We start from the raw sequence: 22,546 nt of genomic DNA, 5'->3' as shown, positions 1-22,546 counted from the left end.
AGCTTATGTCCCCGCCCTCCATCTGCTATTGGCTCCTGGCTGGGGGCCGGCGGCGGGGATTGGCGGAGAGTTTCGGCGGGCTGAGCGGAGGCTTGAAAAGCTCCCGGCCGTTGGCGGCCGCCATCGCCTCCGCTGATCAGCGCGCGGCGCCTCCATGGAGTCCCCATCGCCCCTCCGGGTGCGTGCGGACACCGGACCCTTCCCGTGTCCCGCCCGTCGCGGAGCCCTCTACCCGCAGGGCTTCAGGTTCCCCCGCCGCCGCGTCCCGGGCCTCCCTCAGTTCCCGCTGGGCTCCCTTAGGGTCTCCTCGTGTCCCTCTCGCGGGCTCTTCCCTCAGATCCTCTGTTCCTCTGATATTTCCCTCATCCTCGGGCTCCTCTCTCCTGGTACCGGGTCGGGGTTCCCTGCTGCCCGGGCCCACACCAGCTCCTCCCCGGTCTCTGCCCCAGCCCCTCACTGCTGCTGTCTTTCTCCCCAGCAGATCGCGGACGAGAACCCCCGGATGGCCAAGGGCGATGGCGCCAAGAAGGGGCTCTCGGTGGAACACATCTACCAGAAGAAGACGCAGCTGGAGCACATCCTGCTCCGGCCGGACACTTACATCGGCTCCGTGGAGCTGGTCACACAGGTGTGGGGGGGGATGCCGGGGTCAGGGTCGTGGATCTGAGCCCCCCCTGAAGTAATTCACATAAAGACCAAACCATCAGCATTACAAAGGGGTGGCACAGGAGGGGAGCTGTGCCTGGGGACTCAGGTGTTTCTTGCCTTCTTTTCAGCAAATGTGGGTTTTTGATGAGGACATGGGCCTTAACTGCAGAGATGTGACCTTTGTGCCTGGCTTATACAAAATCTTTGATGAGATTCTAGGTAAGGTGACCCGTCTGTCTAGCCAATGATTGATAAGTTATTAATGGGTGCTGAAACTAAATGGAAGAACTTATCAAGTGTACTTTTATCTGGTTACATTGTTGATCAAGTGATGTCTGTTGTTTCATTTGATGAACAGAGTTTGCAGGGAACACGTGGTTTGTGCTCAGAAATATTATATACAAATGTCCTTTCATTAGCACTAATTAATAGAAAGACATTCCTGGGATAATGGCCCAATTTATTATAAAACCCATTTAATTCACCCCAAAGTTGTCCCTTTTACATTAAGCTGTAGTATTGTCTATGTAACTTGCAAAATATTTGTGTACCCAGAGGGCTATTAGTAACATGGTATTGAATTTTTGCATTCATTCCACTGAAGACACTTTGGAGTAAATGATTTTGCCTTGATTGAGAATGTAATATAATAACAATAATCTTTCCATTCCAGTCAATGCTGCAGACAACAAGCAGAGGGATAAAAACATGTCATGCATTAAAGTGACAATTGATGTGTAAGTCTTATTTCATTTTTGTTCATTGCCTTCCCAACTCAAGTGTGTTTTGTTTCCTCCCTCAGCTGCTGGTCTGCTGAACTGGTGCAGTACTGGAGGGCTCTGCTGAGCCAAGTGAGACTAAAAGTAATTCACCAGTTGTGAAAGCCTTTTCTTTGTTTAGTCCCTTGTTCTCTTAGAGAGAACTGACTGATGAAATTACTGCTTTGTTGGTGGTGTTGTTGTCTGTTGTTGCTATTTTCTTCTTCTCAACCTTTTTATTCTGTTGTTGAGCACATATAGAAGAGTTTTGTGTGTGGTGGTCCATTTCATAGACAGCATCTGCAGATCTGTGCATTTTTGTTAACTTGTCCTCCCTCTGCTGGCAGTTGCTGCACTTGCTGAACAGAGATTTGCTGTGGGAGAGATGGTGGCCTTTCCCCAGAGCTTTTGTGTACTTGTTTCATAGCTCAGTCACTTGCAGCCTTAAAAACACATTTCTTGGGTTTTTTCCCCACTAGAGAGAACAACACAATCAGTGTATGGAACAATGGGAAAGGTATTCCAGTTGTTGAACACAAAGTGGAGAAGGTCTATGTGCCTGCTCTTATCTTTGGGCAGCTGCTAACATCCAGCAACTATGATGATAATGAGAAGAAAGTCACAGGTAGGAGAATAGGAACAATTCTCTTTGAACACTAATCCAAATTAAATATGGGTTTATAGTCACCTACTGAGTTTGTAGGATGTTGTTGCTTATTAATACTTGTACTTCAGTTGTGGCTGAAGTGGCTGAACTCCTTTTAGTCTGGAATTCCTTCTGATGACTTTTGGACAAAGGTAATAGCACAAGTCTGCTTTGCTTCTCATTCCAGGTGGGCGAAATGGTTATGGAGCCAAATTGTGCAACATATTTAGCAAAAAATTTACAGTGGAAACTGCATGTCGTGAATACAAGAAGTTATTCAAGCAGGTATGAACACTCCTGGTTCCAATAAGGCTATACCCAGTTTTTGTTCCAAAAATCTAGGTGTAACTTGCATTCAGTGCATCATGATGGCAATAAATTTGCCCACAGTTACTGCACCACCTAATAGAATTCAAATTAATAATGAAATAAGGAGACATAATCAGAATCTAGCTTTTAACCAGCGGGGTTTTTAACGTCAAAGTTTATAAAGCTCATAAATCAACTTACTGCTTTTAAGAACTACACTAGTTGTTTGGGTATGGTAGACTTGCAACTCACAAAACATCCTTTTCTCAGACCTGGACAGACAACATGGGAAAGGCTGGTGAAATGAAACTGAAATATTTTGATGGAGAAGATTTTACATGTGTCACTTTCCAACCTGATCTGTCAAAATTCAAAATGGATATTCTTGATAAAGACATTGTAGCACTAATGTCTCGAAGAGCCTATGATATTGCTGGATCCACCAAGGATGTCAAAGTTTTCCTAAATGGACAGAGGCTGCCTGTAAGTGAGCATTTAATTGAAGCAGTAATACCTCTATTTCTCATATAACTCCTGTACCACTTAAAAAGTGAGATTTAGTTGAAGCCATTTACGTCACTGTGCAGAGTAAAGGGAACTTTCACACGAGTGGTTTCCCTGTTTTTCAGGAGTGGATGAATTATTTATAGGAGCTGTTACAAATGAGTTGTCTGCTCTCATCTGTCTGCAGGTGAAAGGATTCCGCAGTTACGTGGATCTCTATCTGAAGGACAAAGTGGATGAAACTGGAAATGCTCTTAAGGTTATCCATGAGGAAGTGAATTCTCGCTGGGAAGTGTGTTTGACTTTAAGTGAAAAAGGCTTCCAGCAAGTTAGCTTTGTCAACAGCATTGCCACTACAAAGGTAACTCTCCTGTAGTTAATTTAGTCAAACTAATGTCATTCTTAATCATTATTCTTACCCACTTGCAACCTTATGTATGTTGGCAAAAAATACCCAGTTGTTTAACATTGCAAAGACACAGCTTAAAATTTTAAATAGATACACATCCTTTTTTTTTCTTCTCAGTGTACTGACCACCAGGTTTTTGGTCCTGTTTTCCCTTAGGGTGGCAGGCACGTTGATTATGTAGCTGACCAGATTGTGGCTAAACTCATTGATGTTGTGAAAAAGAAGAACAAAAACGGAGTTGGAGTGAAGCCTTTTCAGGTACAATGTCAGAATTCCCCCTGGGAAACAAAACTCTGGCACTACTGCAAATTGTAACTACAATGTAATGCTTTACTACATTGATAATGCTTATATCCATTGTACAGGCAATATGTATAAAATTGCTAATTATTATAATTAACAATCTTCTCTTTGGCTGTTGGAGTTTGTAACCAGAACACTGTACACCAGTGCAGATGCACTAAAACTTGCTGTTAGATAATACAGCAGGCTGAGAGCTGCTGATTTCTTGACATAACTTCATATAACTTCATTCACAAATGTTCATTTGCTGCCTTAAATGCCTTCAAGATGTCTAGGAAAACATAAAACCACAGATAACTGCATTTTCCCTCTCTGATTCTGACAAGAGAATGCCAGAACACACTGCTGTGACTGAAATGAGCCCATGTAATGTATGATGCTTGTTGTATTTATCTATAGGTGAAGAACCACATGTGGATTTTTGTGAATTCCTTAATTGAAAACCCAACCTTTGACTCTCAGACTAAGGAGAACATGACTCTGCAGGCAAAGAGCTTTGGCTCCACCTGTAAACTGAGTGAAAAATTTATTAAGGGTGTAAGTATTGATATCCATGGATAATCAAGATGCCTGTAAAACTGCACCTTGGGTTTAATGGGGCAAATACATACTTTTAAAGTAACCTCATGAACTAAAGAAACAGAAATTCTGTCATTGTCAAGGCTTTTCCCCCAATTGTTTGGGTTATTTTTTGTATTGCAGGCAGTTGGCTGTGGCATTGTTGAAAGTATCCTAAACTGGGTAAAATTTAAAGCTCAGAGCCAGCTGAATAAGAAATGTTCAGCTGTGAAACACACCAAGATTAAGGGTGTTCCTAAGCTGGATGATGCCAATGATGCTGGTAAGTGCTCTACATCCTTTGTGACCAGTTAATTCAAAAACAGTTAAAACATGTTTGTTCAACAAATGAAAGAATTGTTTCCTAAAGATAATGAGAACTTGTAATTATAGTTAATCCCCATTTTACAGTTCCATTTACTGTGTTTGTCCCCATTTACTATACACACTGCAACAAAGCCTCTGTCAGGAGATACTTAAAAATGGAGGCTTTGCTTTCACTTCTTAATTGGAAAATTGACTTCTTTTTTATTTTAATTTTTTTTTTAGGCAGCAAGAATTCTTTGGATTGCACACTTATCCTGACTGAGGGAGATTCAGCCAAAACATTGGCTGTCTCTGGTCTCGGAGTGGTTGGTAGAGACAAATATGGGGTATTTCCTCTTCGTGGGAAAATACTCAACGTCAGGGAAGCTTCTCATAAGCAGGTTAGTTGGAAAATCATTCCAGTCTGTGTGAGAGGCCATAGTGTCCTCTGAGTAACTCAGCAGGTTACTGAGGCTGCACACTTGGAGCACCCTAACTCCTAGGAGTAGTGTCTGAAACCCATGAGTCTACTCTCATCTTCAGGCTCACTTATTGAAGTCCTTCTTGGTGTTTTGCCTGATGGGATAATGTTTGTGTTGTGGACTAGAGAATGTTTGGAATTATCTGGAATAATTTCAGTATTAGGCTTCAGTTTAGAAATGATAAATTTCCAATAAGCAAAAAAAACCCCCAAACATTGACAAGACAAAGCTCAGTCATCATGACAGATGATTTTAGACTTTTCTGAGCTACATTTTAAGTCTGAAAGACAAGTTTTTATTCCCTGTGATCTTTTCCAGATTATGGAAAATGCTGAAATCAACAACATCATCAAGATTGTGGGTTTGCAATATAAAAAGAACTATGAAGATCAAGAATCTTTAAAGAGTCTTCGCTATGGAAAGATTATGATCATGACAGATCAGGTGAGGTTCACTAAAACTGACAAATGGGAGAGGAAAAAAACCCCAACTCTTGAATACAGAGGAAAAGAAAATACTACCTTTCTTCCATTGCCATCATTCTACCTAATTCTCTTTATTTTAATTTCTTTTTTATCATTCTATATTTTAGTGGTCAAAATGTCTTTTCAGCCACAAAACAAAACACAAAGATGAGGGGGGGGAGTAACAAAACAAACCAGCTATATACTTACTGCCTTTTCAGCCAGCTGATTCAAGGTCTTTGACACCTTTTTTCCACCAAGAATGTGCATTTTTTATTTCTCTTAATTTTCAGTAAACAGCACATTGTCACCTTTTTAGAAGTAAAAGTTAACAGATCAGTTAGAATAATAGATATCATTTCTATTAAGCCAACAATTGTCACTTCCATCATGTCCCTGCTTTAATATGTCTTTCTTGCCTTTCTTTTTTTCTTTGTAACTCAGGATCAAGATGGATCCCATATCAAAGGTCTGCTGATCAACTTCATCCATCACAACTGGCCATCTCTTCTAAAACACAACTTTTTGGAGGAATTCATTACTCCCATCATCAAGGTAAGGGTTGGGTAGATGCTAAGGTGAATGCAGGGGGATCCATTGGCCCAAATCCCTGCCTCTCATTTCACAGTTGAAATATTTGTTCACTGTAGGCCTCTAAAAACAAAGAAGAAATTGCATTCTACAGCATTCCTGAATTTGAAGAATGGAAAAGCAATACACAGAACTACAATTCATGGAAAATCAAGTACTACAAAGGTTTGTAGAAGGTGGTGAAATTAAATGACTCAAGTAAGAGCTTAATTAAATTCAGAGTTAGCCCTGCTTGTGCAGAAAGGGTTTCACCACAGGTAGCTGCTCACTTGTCTGTGATTTGTGATACCTCACATCTTGTTTTAAAGTAACTTAGATTTTCAGTAAGTCATGGTACTGCACATTTATGTGATGCATCACAGGAACCAACCTTAGCAAAGTATTTTCTCAAACTGTAACATAATTTGTGCAAGAAGTTAATCCTAACAACTTGTGTTGTCTCTGCAGGTTTGGGTACCAGCACATCAAAGGAAGCTAAAGAATACTTTGCAGATATGGCTAAACATCGAATTGGCTTCAAATATTCTGGTCCTGAAGATGATGCTGCAATCACCCTGGTAACTAACACTTGATTTAATTGCTGACTTACTACCTTTGGTATGCTACTGCTTAGAGTGCTGTGCATTTTCTCTTAAAATGCTCTTAGAGGCCTTTGGGCTTGAGGCAATCTCTTTGTTACCAAGGCTACAGCTTTAGTCTAAGCAGTAGAAGCAAATCTGTCTGTGGACCTCAGGCCAAGAATACCCTTTTAATGGTGGTTTTTAAATATAGCTCAGAACAAACTAATCACTACAAACCAATTGACATTTTCTGACACAATAGTAAATATTCCTTTTAACATTTCTCTCCAAGTTCTGCTGCAGTTTTCTCCAAGTCAGACCTCCCCTTTCTCCCCCAGGTTTTCTGCCTATAAAACGTTTCACCAGTGGATTAAAACAGTCCTCACTTCTGTGAACTTCTTCACCTCCAGTAGGCATTGACTATTAAGTCTTCTGAGCTATTAGGAAAGGCCCAAACCTCTTTTTTTTCCCAAAAAAAATATTAATAGGGAAATCTGCTTTTAATTTCCATTATTATGTAAAAAAATACATACATTTAAACTTAACTACCATGTCTTTTAAAGCCTGGTAGAAATTATGCTTTTAAATGGCAACAAGAACCTTCTATTGCACTCAGTCTATGAACTCAGCCTGTTTAGCATGTTGCTCTCCTGGGTAAACTCTTCTGTGTGCTTTCTTTTTCCCAAATGGTCCCATAGCATGCACCACAGAATGGTCTAGAAACGAGTTATTTTTCCTTGTGTAATCCACAGGCCTTTAGCAAGAAGAAGGTAGAAGAGCGAAAGGAGTGGCTGACTAATTTCATGGAGGATAGAAGACAACGGAAGCTGCACGGTCTGCCAGAGGTAAAAGGTTTAGGAACACAAAGGGAACTGGTTTCCTCTCCCTTCCTGGGGCTGTTCTCAGATTCATCCCAGCATGCCAGACCTGCTCACAGCTCACTCTGTCAGGCAGGCACCGGATTATGGGACAGCTAAAATGTTTCAGGATTTTGCAGAGCAGCTTCTTCTCTCCATCTTATCAGTGTAGCTTCACTGTCAGCTGTCCAGCAGTTAAATTTCATTTTTGACTCCTATCTGTCAAATGATGTAGGGCTGCATGAATACTTTTATTTCTCAAAAAGTGGGCCTGCATCATGGGAAGTGATGGTTCACTTTGCCATGCTAAGAATGCTGTGAGCTGCCTTTAGCCAGTGTTACAATGAGCTTCCATTTTAATAAGCTAAGAGATTAGGCCTTGTGAAAATTAAGACAATCTTGCACCTTTTTTTCTTAGGAATACCTGTATGGGAAAGATACCAGTTACCTGACATACAACGACTTCATCAACAAGGAGTTAGTTCTGTTCTCAAACTCAGATAATGAACGCTCAATTCCGTCACTGGTTGATGGTGAGTTATCTCATGACAGTGACTGCACATTGTGCATTCACCAGAATTTAACAAATAGGTGTATGTCATTTCATCAGAATCAGGGTAACCTGCTGCATTCTGAAGTCTGTTTTCTACTATTTGAAGTTTTTTTAATCTTTTGCTTAAACGTCTTGTCTGGTTTTTAGTATATTATTGCACACACCTTACTCTGCTGGTGCAGAATTTTCGGGGTATAAGTAGATCTTATTCTCTAGAGAGCAGAAACACATTATGCATTCTAATCACAAGGTCCTTTCTTTCTATACAGGTCTGAAGCCAGGTCAGAGAAAAGTTCTGTTCACATGTTTCAAACGAAACGATAAGCGGGAGGTGAAGGTTGCTCAGCTGGCTGGTTCTGTAGCTGAGATGTCCTCATACCATCATGGTGAAGTAAGAACCTGGCCTCATTGTGCAAAATGCTTATTAAATGAAAGGCAAAAAAGCCCTGACTTGACAGTTGAGATGCCTCTATGGCAGGATTAGATGTTTCAGTATAAAAGCCAAAGCAAACTGGCTGTGTATCCACTATTAATACTTCACTATTTTTAGCTTTGAACCTTCTTTTGTTGCAGGCATCACTGATGATGACTATTATTAACTTGGCTCAGAACTTCGTGGGCAGTAACAACCTCAACTTGCTACAGCCTATTGGTCAGTTTGGCACAAGACTGCATGGTGGGAAAGACTCTGCCAGCCCTCGATACATCTTTACAATGCTCAGGTCAGAATGAAAGATTTCTTTCTGTCCTAAACATTCTTGGCATGTTACAGGACTCAATTTGACAGCAGTTAAAAGGAAAAATGGTTTTCCCTCTAAAACTTTGGACTACTTGTACACTCAGAAGTGAGATTTGGCTCCTATATTCAGACATGTAATCTTGGTTATGATTTCAGAGAACATGGAGATGGGAGCAATGTGATGAGGATTTGGGCTCAAATTCTCTTTTCCCTTCTAGCCCACTTGCACGGTTGCTGTTCCCACCCACGGATGACAATGTCCTGAGGTTTCTTTATGATGACAATCAACGTGTGGAGCCAGAATGGTATATCCCCATCATCCCAATGGTGCTGATAAATGGGGCAGAAGGGATTGGTACTGGCTGGTCCTGCAAGATCCCCAACTTTGATATCAGGGAAGTTGTGAATAACATTACTCGTCTGATGGATGGACAAGAGCCATTGCCAATGGTAAAGAATGTATTTAAGAAAAAGTCTCCTTAGTTTATTCAGCACACATTGGAGCATTTCATGGAAGTGCTTAAGAGAAGCATCAACACAATGTTATTCTTCTCTTTTCTCCTTAGCTTCCTAGTTACAAGAATTTCAAAGGCACAATAGATGAGCTGGGACCTAATCAGTATGTGATAAGTGGTGAAGTGTCTATCCTTGATTCTACAACCATTGAGATCACTGAGCTGCCTGTCAGAACATGGACACAGGTAAAGGGTGAATTTACCTGAGGAATGTATCTGTTGCTCTGTAGAACAAAATGGGATAAGTGGGCTTTGGAGCTTTTCATCTTCCTGGAAAACATGGGTCTGACTTTGGTTGTTTTCTCAGACTTACAAAGAGCAAGTTCTGGAGCCAATGTTAAACGGGACTGAGAAGACACCCCCACTAATCACAGACTATAAAGAATATCACACAGACACGACAGTGAAGTTTGTGGTGAAGATGACTGAAGAAAAACTAGTTGAAGCTAACTCAGTGGGGCTGCACAAGGTCTTCAAACTCCAAACAAATTTAACATGCAACTCCATGGTATGTCACAGATTTTGCCAAATGTTCTTGGTTTAACTCAGACTGTGGACAGCTGCAGTTGCTGCATGTATGAAATACTCTTGTGCATTAACCTACTCACTTTGTTTTTTTCTGCTGCTATTGGTTTTAAATCAGCTTACTAAATAAATCTTCAAAAGGTTAAGAGGCTCGCTGGGGAATGGGTGCAGAGAGGTTTGGTTTTGCCTGAAGGAGCCAAAGTGATCTGAAATCACACAGTTCAGAGGCCTTTGTTGTGACATCAGCACTGCCATTGAGTGTCTGGATTCAGACAATGTGTAAAGCTTGGTGCAGGATGTTTATCCCACAGATAGCTTTAAGATTCAAATAAGTTTAACCCTATTGTGCATTTTCAAGAACTTTGAAATTCTAAGGTTTTCTCTGCTGCTTGCAAACTAAGTTATTTCCAAAGCAACACTAAAGTTTTAGAATTGGTTGGCCAGTGATTCACTTGCACTGTCACATTTGCATTGTAGGTAATTTTAGCAGGTTTGGAAATCAATTTTATCATCATAACTCCTCTTTTCTTTCATCTAGGTTCTTTTTGACCACGTTGGCTTTCTCAAGAAGTACGACTCTCCCCAGGATATTCTGAAGGAGTTCTTTGAACTCAGGCTCCGGTACTACAATTTACGAAAGGAATGGCTGATTGGAATGCTGGCTGCAGAGTCTGCAAAACTGAGCAACCAGGCTCGTTTCATCCTGGAGAAAATAGATGGCAAAATTGTCATTGGTATGCATTGTTCCTGGTTACTTGGTTTATGAAACCAGGAGGGGGAACCAGGTGCTCCCTTGAGTTCTGTCAGCACCCCTTCAGCCCCATACTGGCTCTTAACAAACTACACCAGGGCTTATCTTTCCCTTCCAGTAACATGCAAGAGGAAAATGCCTCACAGAGTATCCTTGGGCTGCAGAGCATATTATATATTAATTAAAGCAGGATACTTGTACAGCTTTCCTGCTGTGTGGCTGACACTCCTTTGAGAGTAGCATTTTTTTTTAATAGTTAAGCAATAATTCCTATCTATTTATGACTTGGTAGGAAGAAGAGTTAAGGACTGGTAGGGCTAGAAAGGGGCAGTGCTTTCTGCTCAAGTGCAGACTTCTGAAGAACCTGTATCTCTCTCTGTTAGCTTTGACCCCCTGCAAAAAATACTCCAAACCATCTTTTCAGTGGACTGAGGTTTCAAAGTTAGAAGATATTCAAGTTAGCAGCATCTGAGAATCATGAGCTAGAAAAAGAAACAGATCTTTGTTCCCAGCATTCAAATTTTTCAGTCAACTTTTCCACCTCAGTCTAAAAGGCTGTCTGTATTTCACTTGTGTTTATGGAGGAAGCAGCTAGACAAAGTGTCATAAGATGCTTTGTGGTTTGTGTCTGAAGGCAGCTCAATAATCCCAACAGCCTGTCTCTGTTTGACTTGACTCAAGGAAGAGAAATAATTCCCTTGAAATGCATTTTCTTGGGTTTTAGTAATAAGCAGTTCCAAGGCTGACAGAGCTTGTTTCATTTGTGTTTGTATCTCATGGTTGATTGCTTCTGATATCTTAAAAGGAACAAATTCTAGCTGGAGCATCTCTGTGGGCTGGGGCACTGGTACCATACATTTCCCAGGTGAAGTCTAATGAGGTGCAAGCTATACCAAAGCCTTTCAGTGCTATCAGGGTTATTTTTCCTGTACCTGCCTGCTTATTATTGCAAAACCTTTTTGATACTATCACACCTTTTTTTTCAAGTTCAAAAACAACTTAAGAGCAGGAGAAACACATATAGAAATAAAGAAGAAAAAATATTTACATCTTTCTGGCAGGCATAGGAGCAAACCTGACCAGTCACCTCCTATTTAGGAGCTTTTTAGGTGTTATTTCAGGCTTGTCCACATCTCCCATCTCTGATGAAGAAAGGCTTAGGGTCTTGTAGGATACTGAGCTGCCAGAGCCATGGGATCCAAAATTTAAAGCCCATCTGTCTTACCAGTGATTGGCAGTGGTCACTAACTGACAATGCTAAAATGTTTCTTTACAGAAAACAAACCCAAGAAAGAGCTGATTCAAGTTCTGATTCAGAGAGGGTATGAATCTGATCCAGTGAAGGCTTGGAAGGAATCACAGAAAAAGGTAATGTTTCAGTCACCCTCTCTAACTAGACCCAAACTAGCCCCTACTGCTGTAGCCTCATAATTCCCAGGAAAAAGCCCAGGTTGCTTTTTAATTTGTAGGATTCAAGAAGTTGTGTACATCTGGTACATCTGTGGTAGGAAACAAGATAAGCAGAAATTTGTTCCCTTGTTTGGGAGTTGCTGGGATCCAGTTCTTTGAGTTTGAGTCTGTCTGGTCAAGCCCTCTTGCCACCCAATTTCTGCTGTTGTTTAAGGATTTCCTTACACCTGTGGGACAGCTTTAGAAGGTCTGTGAGCAAGATGACAGCTTTAAGAAGCCTGAGAGAACCTGGACTGTCAAGACACAGATACCAAACAAGAGTAGAGCAAAAGATGTGGTGAATTTTCTTGCAGATGGATCCTTCTGTACAAGAGCAGCTGAGGTTTTAACAAGTGTAACTTCACTCTATTTCTGAATTGTTGTAGAAGAGTTGAGGACACCAGAGGCACACGGGGTACCTGTGATGCAGTCAGTCCAAACTTGGTCAATAGGTCTGCCCTTGTATGTCAGTGTATTTGCTGAGAAATGTTGTAAATCCACACTCAGGAAGAAGAGGAAGAGGAGGAGGAGGAAGAGAATGACAAAGAATCAGCTGCAACTTCTGGACCAGACTTCAACTATCTACTGAATATGCCCCTTTGGTATCTGACTAAAGAAAAGAAAGATGAGCTCTGTAAGCAGAGAGATAACAAAGTATGTTCCTTCCTTTTCTTACAAGAGCATTGTTATATAATTTTTTTCTTGGTAGATTAAAATGTAACTGGTTATCTGTGATTCCCTTTAGGAAAAGGAGCTGGAAAACCTCAAGAGCAAGAAACCCAGTGATCTGTGGAAGGAAGACCTTGCTGCCTTTGTTGAAGCACTTGATGTATGTCAGCATTCAGAGCAGATGACTGAATTCCCCCTAGTTTTGTCCACCAGCTTTTTATTGATTTTTGCCATTACAAGGAAACCAAAAACCATAACCCCTATGTCTGGCACACATTGAGAAGAATGAAAGCTTTCTTCACCTTCCCAGCTTGGATAGGAGTAGCACTTACTACAGCTCTGGGCTGGGGAGTTAAACCACCTACGTGGCCGTTGGAAGGAGGTCAATTACCAGTTTGAATAGAGAAGAGGTGTTTTAGGAGGGATGAAGAGAAAACTATAGTACAAGGATAAAGTCTGAGAAGATGTAGATCCAGAGGGCTTTTTAGGCACTAAAAGGGGAGGGAATGTCTGGATCTTCCTGAACAGAGCCCAGCTTGTGGGCTGGTGTCTGTGCACCTTCACACCTGGCTACTGCCTTTGTCCCTTCTTACCCCCAGTAGCCAAACTACAGTTCTGGCTTAAACCAGTGTTTGGAAATGTGGGAATCTGTACCAGAGCAGGAAGCTGCAGTTAAACTGGTGGTAGGAAATCTATCCAGCAAGCACAGAATGCCTTACTGCAGGGGCTGTGATGGTGTTTGTTTCAGGAGGACATTAATTGTTTCTTTGTATTCTCATGGCTGTATTGTTTTATACTCACCTCTGCAGGCAGTGGAAGCCCAGCAACTCCAGGACGAGATGGCAGGGTTGGCTGGTAAACCTTTAAAGGGAAAAGGAGGGAAAGCAAAGGTGAAGAAGGCTCAGCTGGCAGAAGTAATGCCATCACCTCGTGGTGTAAGGGTTGTTCCTCGAGTAACTGCAGAGATGAAGGCAGAGGCAGAGAAGAGAAATAAAAAGAAAAAGGTAAAAAGGAAAAATTTTCAATGGTTAATGTTTCTTTACATCTGATTCAATACAGTCCTAAAGAAATGCAAGTTCTTGTTAGGTGAACTTGTCCCGATGAAGCAGCAATTCAGGGAAAGGGACAGAATCTTAGGACATGAGGAGCACTGAAAATGGATGTTTCTTAGTCTAAAGAAGAACAGATTTGCTAATGTATCAGGAGATGGCTTAGAGGAAAATCTTATGGCAAGAGCATATATCAGACTGTCAGAGATAGGTTGGTAGCTTACAAATGAAAATGTAGCTTACAAATGCAAGTAAAGTTGTTCTAGGTGTCTTGGGTTCTCTAGCAGGCAGAAAATACAGCTAGTAAATTCCCTTCTCTAGAGCAGCCTTTGCATTTCCAGTAATGCTTTCAGCCCATTAATGCTGTTATAGTTCTTAATATCAAGGAGATAAAGAAGATTTGTCTTTTTGTAGGGCTGGTTGAAATTGCCCCGTTCAGCCATTTGCAACAGAGAAAACTAAAATATCCCCTCACCTGTTTTGACCTGTAAGCCAGGCATATTGCTCCTTTCCTACAGATGGTTCCATCTGACTGTTTTTCCAATATAACTTTTTGCACTGTTGTTTTTAACCCACCCTGTTCAGTTCTGCATCCTCAACACACCCCAGAGCCCCACCAGCAGCACACAGGGGCAGTACCAGGGCACTCACACAAGTGGGGACAAAGTTCCTGTTTTTGTTAATGTTGGATTTTGTGGTTTAGGTCACCTGATCTGGGGCCAGATCATGTCTGATTTACTTGGCTGTAATCAATTTTACATGTACTTTGTTTCACAAACTCAGATTTCTTATCTCACTTTCATGCATCTAAAAATAAGTCACTCCTTTCTACATTTGTGTCCCTCTTCTGATTGTGTCATCTGCCTCACGATCTGTTTGATATCTCCTTGAATCTCCAGAGTGAAAAAAATGAATTTGATGAGAATCAAGAAGAAAGCACATCAGGAGACAAAGAGTCCACAGGCTTAAAGCAGAGATTAGTGCAGAAGCTTAAAACTAAGCCAGGTAAATGTTTTTGTGTTATTCCATCAATGGAAAGTGAGGGGAAGGATTGTTAATTTGGTTATCTGACCTCTTCCTGAAGGTGATGAGTAACATCTAGGATTGGTATTTTTGGAAAAACTAGGTGAGAGAGCAAGTGATCCTGAACAACAGGCAGGATAGATGACTGTTTCTCTTTGGTTTAGCCAGAATCCTCCAAACTGAGTAATGCATTTCCAAGCTGAGCTTGGACTGCTGGAAGTTCAGGGGTTCGTCCTGATTCCCAATATTTTTCAGGTGCTAAGAAACAGGCCACTCTACCATTTAAGCCAGTAAAGAAAATGAAGAAGCGAAACCCTTGGTCTGACTCAGGCTCTGATTCAGAGTCTGATTTTGAGGCACCTCCTCCAAGAGAGAGAGTGGTTCGCCAAGCAGCAGGTGAGTGATGACACCAATGCAGAGGAGGGACAGTCCACGGGGGAGAAAATGGAACAGACTGTTCAGAGAGCTTCCAGAGTCTGAGATATCAGTCAAGAATAATTTTTAAGAGGCTTCTTTATTTTACTGTACGTAACAACTCTAACATTTGAGCAGATTTTAATTTTTTCAAGGAAAAGCAGAAATGGGCAACTAGAGAAGGGTTATTTGTTTTAATTACACAACTATCTTAGCAAATCAAATGTGGCATTGGCAAGCATGTGCAGAATACACTTTGGATTTGGAGTTTTCTCACTGGCAGTCTCAGTATCTGCTTGGTTTTATTTGGATTTTTTTTTTTTTTTAATAACTGCAGCTACAATGGTGAAAAAGAACCTGAGCTGCATATTGCCAAATGTGTAAAATAATACTTCTGTGTCATTTCATCAGCCAAAGTCAAGACTGTAATCAGTTCAGACTCAGAAGCAAACCTCTCCAGCTCAGATGAGGAGTCTGAATTTCAGGGCAACAGTGATGACAGCACACAGTCAAGAGAAAAACCAGCTCCCAAGCCCAGAGCAGCTCCAAAGTGAGTATTTCTCCACACTGGCACTGGCAATTAGTTATGCGTGTGCTACAGAGAAATTAATAAATCTTCAGTGCACCTGTTTAATGCATCCTAAGTTGAAAAAATACTTGGGGTTTTGTCTTCTAGGGCAACCACTGAGAAAACATTTAAAGCTCCTAAGGAAAAGCCAGTACAAAGCACTATCCCTGGTGAGTACAAGACCTTCTAAACCTTGTTGCTGTTCCTGAAGCCCCAGGAGAGTGCACTGGGCTCTGAGTGGGACTGACCCCTTAGTCACAGATCTTGCAAAGAAACTTTGATGCCAAGGTCCAAGGTGGCTTCAGTGCAATTTTTGTTTATTTCTAACTTGAATGTGTGATTAATCCAGTTTTAATAGTTGTTCTTTTTGTAAAGTGGATCAACATTTTGTCCTCTCTAATCTTTATAGCCAAAGGAGATAATCTGACTTTCAGACTTATTTTCTGCTTTTTTATTCAGTTCAAGTCCAAGATGTCGCTAATGAAAATGTGAGTCAGGCTCCTGCAGCTCCCTCTGTCCCTGCACCTCCCATTAAGGCCACATCTAAAAAACCTGCAGCTAAGAGAGCCATGGCCATGGAGGGTAAGGCAAAGTTTAGTTAGAGCATTTTTAGTTAACAATTACTGTTCCTGTGGAAAACAAGTCTGAGTGAATTTTTTTTTAAGGCATTCATAGGCTTGAAAAAACTTTTCATTTCAGAAAAATCTAAGGTTTGTGGCCAAGGTTGCTGAGTTGTTGTCATTTTTAAAGAAGTTTGTTTCCAAACAGATTATGTTCTTGTTCATCTCGGACATGCTTGAGGGGAGTGAATTCTAGTTTGGGAACAGGAAAAGTGAATGTTTCCTACAGTGCTATGTAATACTTGGCAGAAATAATTCGAGTGGAATTTGTGTCTTGCAGTCAATGTTCTACTTCATGTCTTTTTGGGAAGAAAGCTCCTGGGTAGCTTGCTTCCCAGGAAGAAGAAAAGCTTCTTTGGGGTAACTTGATCTATTTAGTGCTAGTTTGACCTCATAAATCTACAGCATTTGACTCAGGTTTTTTAAACTGAGCTGCCCGGGGTCTTTGTCAAACTTTGGGAGCTGTTTTGCATATTCCATCACTGGGTTTTGATCCCAGCAGTAAAGCAGTATGTCACTTCACAGCAAAATAGCTGGGTTTTTTCCCTCCTAAATTGTGAAAGGCCATTATCATTTAGGAATGGCCCTGCTCCTTTCAGCTTAACTTGGAGACATGCTTCAAGAGGCTGTTATAAAAATGTCCAAATATAGGTGAGAATGAACTGCACAAGTAACTGTTCAGTGTAGAGGGTAAATGCCTGCCTTCCCTGTGAAAAAGTTTCTAAGGTTTATTTAAGCTTGGTTACACAGCCTTGAGAGTTGAAGGCTTTTCAGTCTGAAATAGCCTGGAAATTGCTTTGGGTCCACTTTAATTTGATTCTCTAAATGTAGTGGAACTAAGCAGATAAACACCCCCCTTCTCATCATCTCAGTAAAGAGCAATCTCTCTGGAAGCCCAGGCTCCAAAGTGAGATGACCTGTGCACTGACCTGGTGCTGTAGTGCAGTGCTGAAGTGATTCCCAAACTATGAGGCAGCAAACAAGGGTCTGACCAAGCTTTCTTACAGGTAACCAGCCCTCCATCATGGATCTTCTGGCCAAGAAAAAAAAGACTGCTCCCAAATCCACCAAGACAGTGGCAAAGGGGGGATCCCTGGATTCTGCATCTGGAGCAGCAGGTGACAAGTCTGACAAGGGAAGGAAAGGGAACAAGAGGCCCCCAAGCTCTCTGGATTCGGATTCGGATTACGACTCAAAAGCTTCTGTATCAGTTGCAGTAAAGGTTTGTGCCCTGATGCCCCTCAGAGCTGGGATGCACCCGGTGTGGGGAGCTGTTTGTTCTGGCAGCACCTCCTGTGTGACACCCATCTTTATCTAGGGGTGGGAAAGGGGGGGGGGCTCAGGCACACAGACCCCAGATTTGATCTCAACGGTCCAAACAATCCCTTTGCCTGTGACACTGTGGTGCCTTTTATGCTAATTGTGTGTCCTGTTTATGCTCAGATTCATGATTCACTTCTTGACTCTGCTTTCTCTCCAGAAATCCAAGGTGGAAGATGATGAGAGCTTCTCTGAGTCAGAGCCTCACGCAGGCAGCTCCGCAGCAGCCGTGCCCCGGACCAGGCCTGGACGTCTCAAAAAGCCTGTCCGGTACCTGGAGTCATCTGATGAGGATGATATGTTCTGAATTTTTTTATAAAGATTTTAAACTGCTAATCCACCACCAACCAGCCTTCAGCAGAGCTCTTAACTCACCAAAGAGCAACAACTCAGGCTAGGAAATATTTTCATTTAATTTAAGATAGTCCAAAAATATTTTTTACAAGTGAATACAACTATCTTTTTTTTAAAATAATTCAGCTTTGTTTAAACAGGAACCACCCTTCCCCTTTTCTTGTGAATACCTGAGCCACATGCCCAGCTAGTACTGATGCACTCCCATCTTACCTGTTAGCTAGCTGGAAACTTTTGACACTTTGTGGTCATTTTAATGTTTAAGTAGACTTGAGAACATATCAAATACTTTACAATTCCCTCTCCCATAGATAGCTTCCCCTTTAGAGATCTTAAAAAGTAATAAAATATTTAAGTTTTTAACTACACAACCATAGGGCCATTGTGAGGTGAAGGCACGTACAACTCCCTGCTGGTGGTTTTCTGTCTCCTTTGAGGTCCCTCTGCCTGTGCAAGCCCCCACTGCTCAACCTCTGCCACGCTGAGTTTTTAGTCTTTGTTTTTTTAAGTGCAGCTTTAGGAAAGGAGGTTTGTGCAGGCTTGTCTCCACACTGTGCTCCGTGTTGGCAGTTTTATCTTCTGGCTGGCAGCCAAGAAAACCCTGTGTTCAACTGGTTCAGCCCAGAAGTCATCTTCAGGTAGGAGATGCCCATGACTGCCAATGCCTTGTCCCATGGAAGTGCTCAGCTGAGTGCAGCCTCTCCTGCCTCTGTGTTTCTGGGCACAAAGCCCTAAATTGCTGCACCCACTGCTGTCTCCTCATCCCCTGCAAGGTGAGGCCTCTATCACCTCGGTGTCACTGGGTGCTCAGACCTTCCAGCCCTCAGCTTCCTCAGCAGAAGCAGGGCAAGGTTCTTCACTGGGGTATTTTTTCTCGTTATGTTGGAAGGAGCACTAAGGCATATTTCTTGACTGTCTATTTAAATATTTTTGTGTTTTTCTTCTTGTCCTCTGTTTCTGTCCTTTTTAATGTTTATGTAATGAAAGTGTTTTTTCTCAAGCTTTGTTCAATAAAGGAGTTGTCCTCAGCTGCCTCTTCCCTCCGTTTTCCCTTGTGCCGGCTCTCCAGACCCATGAGTTGTCTTTATTCATGGCTGAGCACTTGAAGCTCAGAATTTCTCAGGAGCAAGAGGCCATCAGCTCCCACCCTCTGCTGCCAAGACTGCTCTAAAATGGGTCAGCTCCATTGTCAAACCACGCTCATTATTTCTGAGGTTATTTCCAGTGCTGATTTAGCCAATTTTGGCATTGTTATGGAAATGACCATTGGAGAGCTTGTGTCAAGCCCTCTGCTCAGCCATGATGAAGTGGTGTGGGCTTGGCACAAGCTTTGCTCTGTGCAGGACAGTTTCCTATGCCAGTTCCTCACTGCCAAGGCCATGGCTGTGCAAAACCACCCCCCAAGGTTTCCCAATTCCTGTGAACAGCCATGTGGCACTCGGCATATGCCAGCACAGACCCAGCTTCTGCTTTTGTGGCTATAGGTGAGTGGTGCTGAGGTTCCCAAAATGTTCCAACACTCCTGGGCTAGAAAGCTTCCTCTAGAGTGCTGGGTTGTGCTAAGCCACATCTGAGACTGAAGTCACTGGGTGTGGGGGGGCAGAAATGGCTTAGCAGGGGCTCCCCATGGCACAAGGGGCCAAGATTGCTAATGAAGTGATTCCCATGTGCCCACACCTGGGTGCTCAGCACCCCAGAGCCCCCAGAGCATCACATATGGCTGACACAGGGTTGGTGTGGAGCTGCCACTGTGCCTGCAGGCTCTGAGCAGCTGGTGGTAGCCCCTGGGCTGGCACTGGTGGCCAAGCAGGGACCCACCTGTGACATCTCCATCTCCCAGGCTGGTGCCTCACCCCACAAAGGGAGCTGCAGGACCAACTGGAAAACCACGGGGCCCCCTGTCCCCCACCAGCCATGGCGCGACAGCCAGGTGCTGGCACTATCGGTGCCACCGAGGTGCTTTGCTGGAACCCAGTCAAGTGTGGAAAGCGCTGTCAGATTTTCCACTGCTGGGCTCTGGAGAGCGTCTCTGGCGCGTCCCTGCCGAGGGGCCGAGCTATTTACAGCTCCTGCCTGCAAGTGCCCGCCCCGAGAATCAGTTGTCGCGACTTGCACAGCAAAGGGTGAGGCCGTGGCTGCACTGAGCTGGCTGTGTCACTGCTCCTGTAACCCCACCATCACCCCAAAGGTGTAGCTCTGTCCATGAACACACACAGAGTGTTCAATCTGGGGTCCGTACCAGGATTTTCTGTCTCTCTGACTGGGGTCTCAGGGATGCAGAGTGCTCTTGTGGGGTGCTGGCCACCAGCCCACCAGGGGCATGGCACAACCCTTGGGAGCAAGAAGGGCCCAAGGGTGACCCACCTCAGCCAGAGCTCTGGTCCCATTACCAGAAGGGGACTCTGAGGCACCCACAAAGGCCACCGGGACTTGTGCTGGTCACACCATGGAGGATTCCTTGCAGAGCATCCCCTGCCACTGCAGCTCCATCTGCCAGCACATGCCTGAGCTGGGGTCCTTGAGATGGTCCTTGGGATCCTCTGTGGCCCCAACAGCCTAGGCACAGCATCATGGAGCAGGAGGGGTTGGCACCAGTCCTGAGCATCCCCCAAGCAAGGCTGTGGAACAGGAGCCATCATGGCACCACTGGGTGTGGCCCCATGTGCCCAGGCTCTGCCGGGGCTGGGAAAGTGATGCCAGTGCTGGGGTGGCTTTGAGGGAGCTGGGGGCTGTGCACTGGTACCCCCAGGTCCTGGGCTCTGGGGATGCCAAGGTGTGGGGGAAGTTTTGCATGGGGGTCCTGTGTCCCCTGTGCCCACCCTGCAGCTGCTGGCACCAAGGCAGGGACAGCGTCTGTCCTTGAGCCCCTTCAGCAGAGCCGAGCCCTTCCCTCCCCTCCGGGTGCCCCTGTGGCTGCTCTGTCGCTTTAAAAGGACTCCAGGCGTGGCTGTGGGGCCGTCATCCCATCCCAGCTGGACAAGGGACCGGACAGTCCCAGGACAGCCCTGGACAGCCAGCGTCAGGCGTGCTGGCACGCTGTGGACAGCAACCTCCGCAGGTACCAGGGCTGGATTCTATTGGGCTGGGGCTGTGGGGGCTCAGGGGGATCTGGGGAGGATGAGGAATGGGAAAGCTGCCAGTCCTGCCCCACAGGACTCAACTGGTGGGCCCAACTCTGGGGCAGTGAGTCTTGGGTCACAGCAAACACTTTGGGACACTGGTGACAGGGTGAGAGGGGCTTGGCACTGCCTGGGCACCCTCCCAGGAGCAGGGATGGTGTGATGCGGTTGGGATTGGCATGGAGGACGGTGAGCTAGAGGGACTGTGCTGCCCACTGGGGTCTGTCCCCAGGGTCACAGCATCCCCCCAGCACTGACCCTGCTCCCGCAGCGTGGTCATGGGCGAGTGGGGCTTCCTGAGCTCGCTGCTGGATGCGGTGCAGGAGCACTCGCCCATGGTGGGGCGGTTCTGGCTGGTGGTGATGCTTCTCTTCCGCATCCTGGTCCTGGCCACGGTGGGCAGCGATGTCTTCGAGGACGAGCAGGAGGAATTCGTCTGCAACACACAGCAGCCGGGCTGCAAACCTGTCTGCTACGATGCTGCTTTCCCTATCTCCCACTACCGCTTCCTCGTCTTCCACGTCGTCGTGCTCTCGGCCCCCGCCGCCCTTTTTGTTATCTTTGCCGTGCACCAGGCGGCCAAACCGGGGCGTGAGGGGTCCCCTGGCCAGCGTGCCCGTCGCCTCCAACCCTTCTACGTGGGCAGCGTGGTGGCTCGCATCGCGGCCGAGCTGGGCTTCCTCCTGGGCCAGGCGCTGCTCTATGGCTTCAGGGTGCAGCCGCTCTTCGTCTGCCGACGGCGGCCGTGCCCGCACCGCGTCGACTGCTTCGTCTCCCGCCCCACCGAGAAAACCGTCTTCATCCACTTCTACTTCGTGGTGGGCTTGGTCTCAGCGCTGCTCAGCCTGGCTGAGCTCGCTCACCTGCTGCGCAAGGGCCCCCCACTCCGAGCCGGCAGCTGCCACCGGCCAGAGGAGCGGGGACCAGCCCCGGGGCAGCCGGCGGGGGCTGCCAAGGAGCCCTGCTGCCCCCCCGGGCCCCCGCTTCGGGGGGATCTCACTGTGTAGCTTGTCCTGGCTTCTCATCGCTGGCACAAGCTGTGGTTGTTCTCAGCCTGGTATGTGGCTGGTGCTGGGGAAGCAGGGCCGGGCCGGGCCGGGTCCCAGTGCCCCTGGTTCCTGTTGTGGGCGGCGGATGGGCCTCACCCGGCAGCTGCTGGAAAAAAAAATATGGACAAAAGAAAAACAAACAGGTTCCATCCCTGCACCACGGCGGGGACGCCCCTGACCCCCACTGTCCCCCAGCCCAGCGGTGGGGTGGGGTAGGGGGGGGCTAGAGTTGTTCCACACCCTGTGCTGGGGGTGTTATGAGTGCATCGGGTCTTTGTGGTCCAGGACTGTCCCTGTTGTAGGGGGACACCATGGCAGCATCAGGGCTACAAAGAGTAGAGCTTTGGGACTGAAAAGGGACCCCAGAGAAGGACCCTAGCCCAGCCAGAGCCAGGGACAACAAAGAGGGAGTTCTGGGGTGCCCCTCTGCACCA

At 44.8% G+C, this 22,546-nt stretch overlaps 2 protein-coding genes across 2 annotated transcripts; both read left to right on the top strand.

The window, feature by feature from the left end:
- The first annotated feature begins 125 nt into the window (after positions 1-125).
- Positions 126-18,042, top strand: TOP2A (DNA topoisomerase II alpha). The gene is made up of 35 exons (XM_030465893.1): positions 126-178; positions 479-628; positions 777-867; positions 1,322-1,385; positions 1,886-2,031; positions 2,240-2,337; positions 2,632-2,844; positions 3,053-3,226; positions 3,431-3,532; positions 3,977-4,114; positions 4,280-4,418; positions 4,685-4,842; positions 5,242-5,367; positions 5,832-5,942; positions 6,038-6,143; positions 6,426-6,535; positions 7,291-7,383; positions 7,814-7,928; positions 8,218-8,339; positions 8,522-8,670; positions 8,906-9,137; positions 9,254-9,388; positions 9,510-9,710; positions 10,266-10,461; positions 11,755-11,846; positions 12,435-12,581; positions 12,673-12,756; positions 13,406-13,600; positions 14,545-14,650; positions 14,924-15,064; positions 15,494-15,632; positions 15,759-15,820; positions 16,110-16,232; positions 17,278-17,492; positions 17,751-18,042. The coding sequence occupies exons 1-35, from the start codon at positions 155-157 to the stop codon at positions 17,895-17,897; spliced, it is 4,644 nt and encodes a 1,547-aa protein (XP_030321753.1). The 5' UTR covers positions 126-154; the 3' UTR covers positions 17,898-18,042.
- A 3,299-nt stretch (positions 18,043-21,341) lies between these two features.
- GJD3 (gap junction protein delta 3) lies at positions 21,342-22,070 on the top strand. Its single transcript, XM_030466064.1, has one exon. It carries the CDS (start codon positions 21,342-21,344, stop codon positions 22,068-22,070), a length of 729 nt encoding a protein of 242 aa, XP_030321924.1.
- The last annotated feature ends 476 nt before the right edge of the window (positions 22,071-22,546 follow it).

The sequence above is a fragment of the Calypte anna genome, chromosome 27 (assembly GCF_003957555.1).
Source record: "Calypte anna isolate BGI_N300 chromosome 27, bCalAnn1_v1.p, whole genome shotgun sequence".
Classification (NCBI taxonomy): domain Eukaryota; kingdom Metazoa; phylum Chordata; class Aves; order Apodiformes; family Trochilidae; genus Calypte; species Calypte anna.
Note: the sequence above shows the minus strand (reverse complement) of the source record. Positions and strands in the feature narration are given on the sequence as shown.

Excerpts from the sequence above, each read along its gene's own strand:
- TOP2A (XM_030465893.1), top strand. The coding sequence starts at position 155 with ATGGAGTCCCCATCGCCCCTCCGG. Across the intron at positions 5,943-6,037 it reads TCATTACTCCCATCATCAAG|GCCTCTAAAAACAAAGAAGA; the intron begins GTAAGGGTTGGG and ends TGTTCACTGTAG. Across the intron at positions 9,138-9,253 it reads GACAAGAGCCATTGCCAATG|CTTCCTAGTTACAAGAATTT; the intron begins GTAAAGAATGTA and ends TTTTCTCCTTAG.
- GJD3 (XM_030466064.1), top strand. The coding sequence starts at position 21,342 with ATGGGCGAGTGGGGCTTCCTGAGCTCGCTGCTGGATGCGGTGCAGGAG.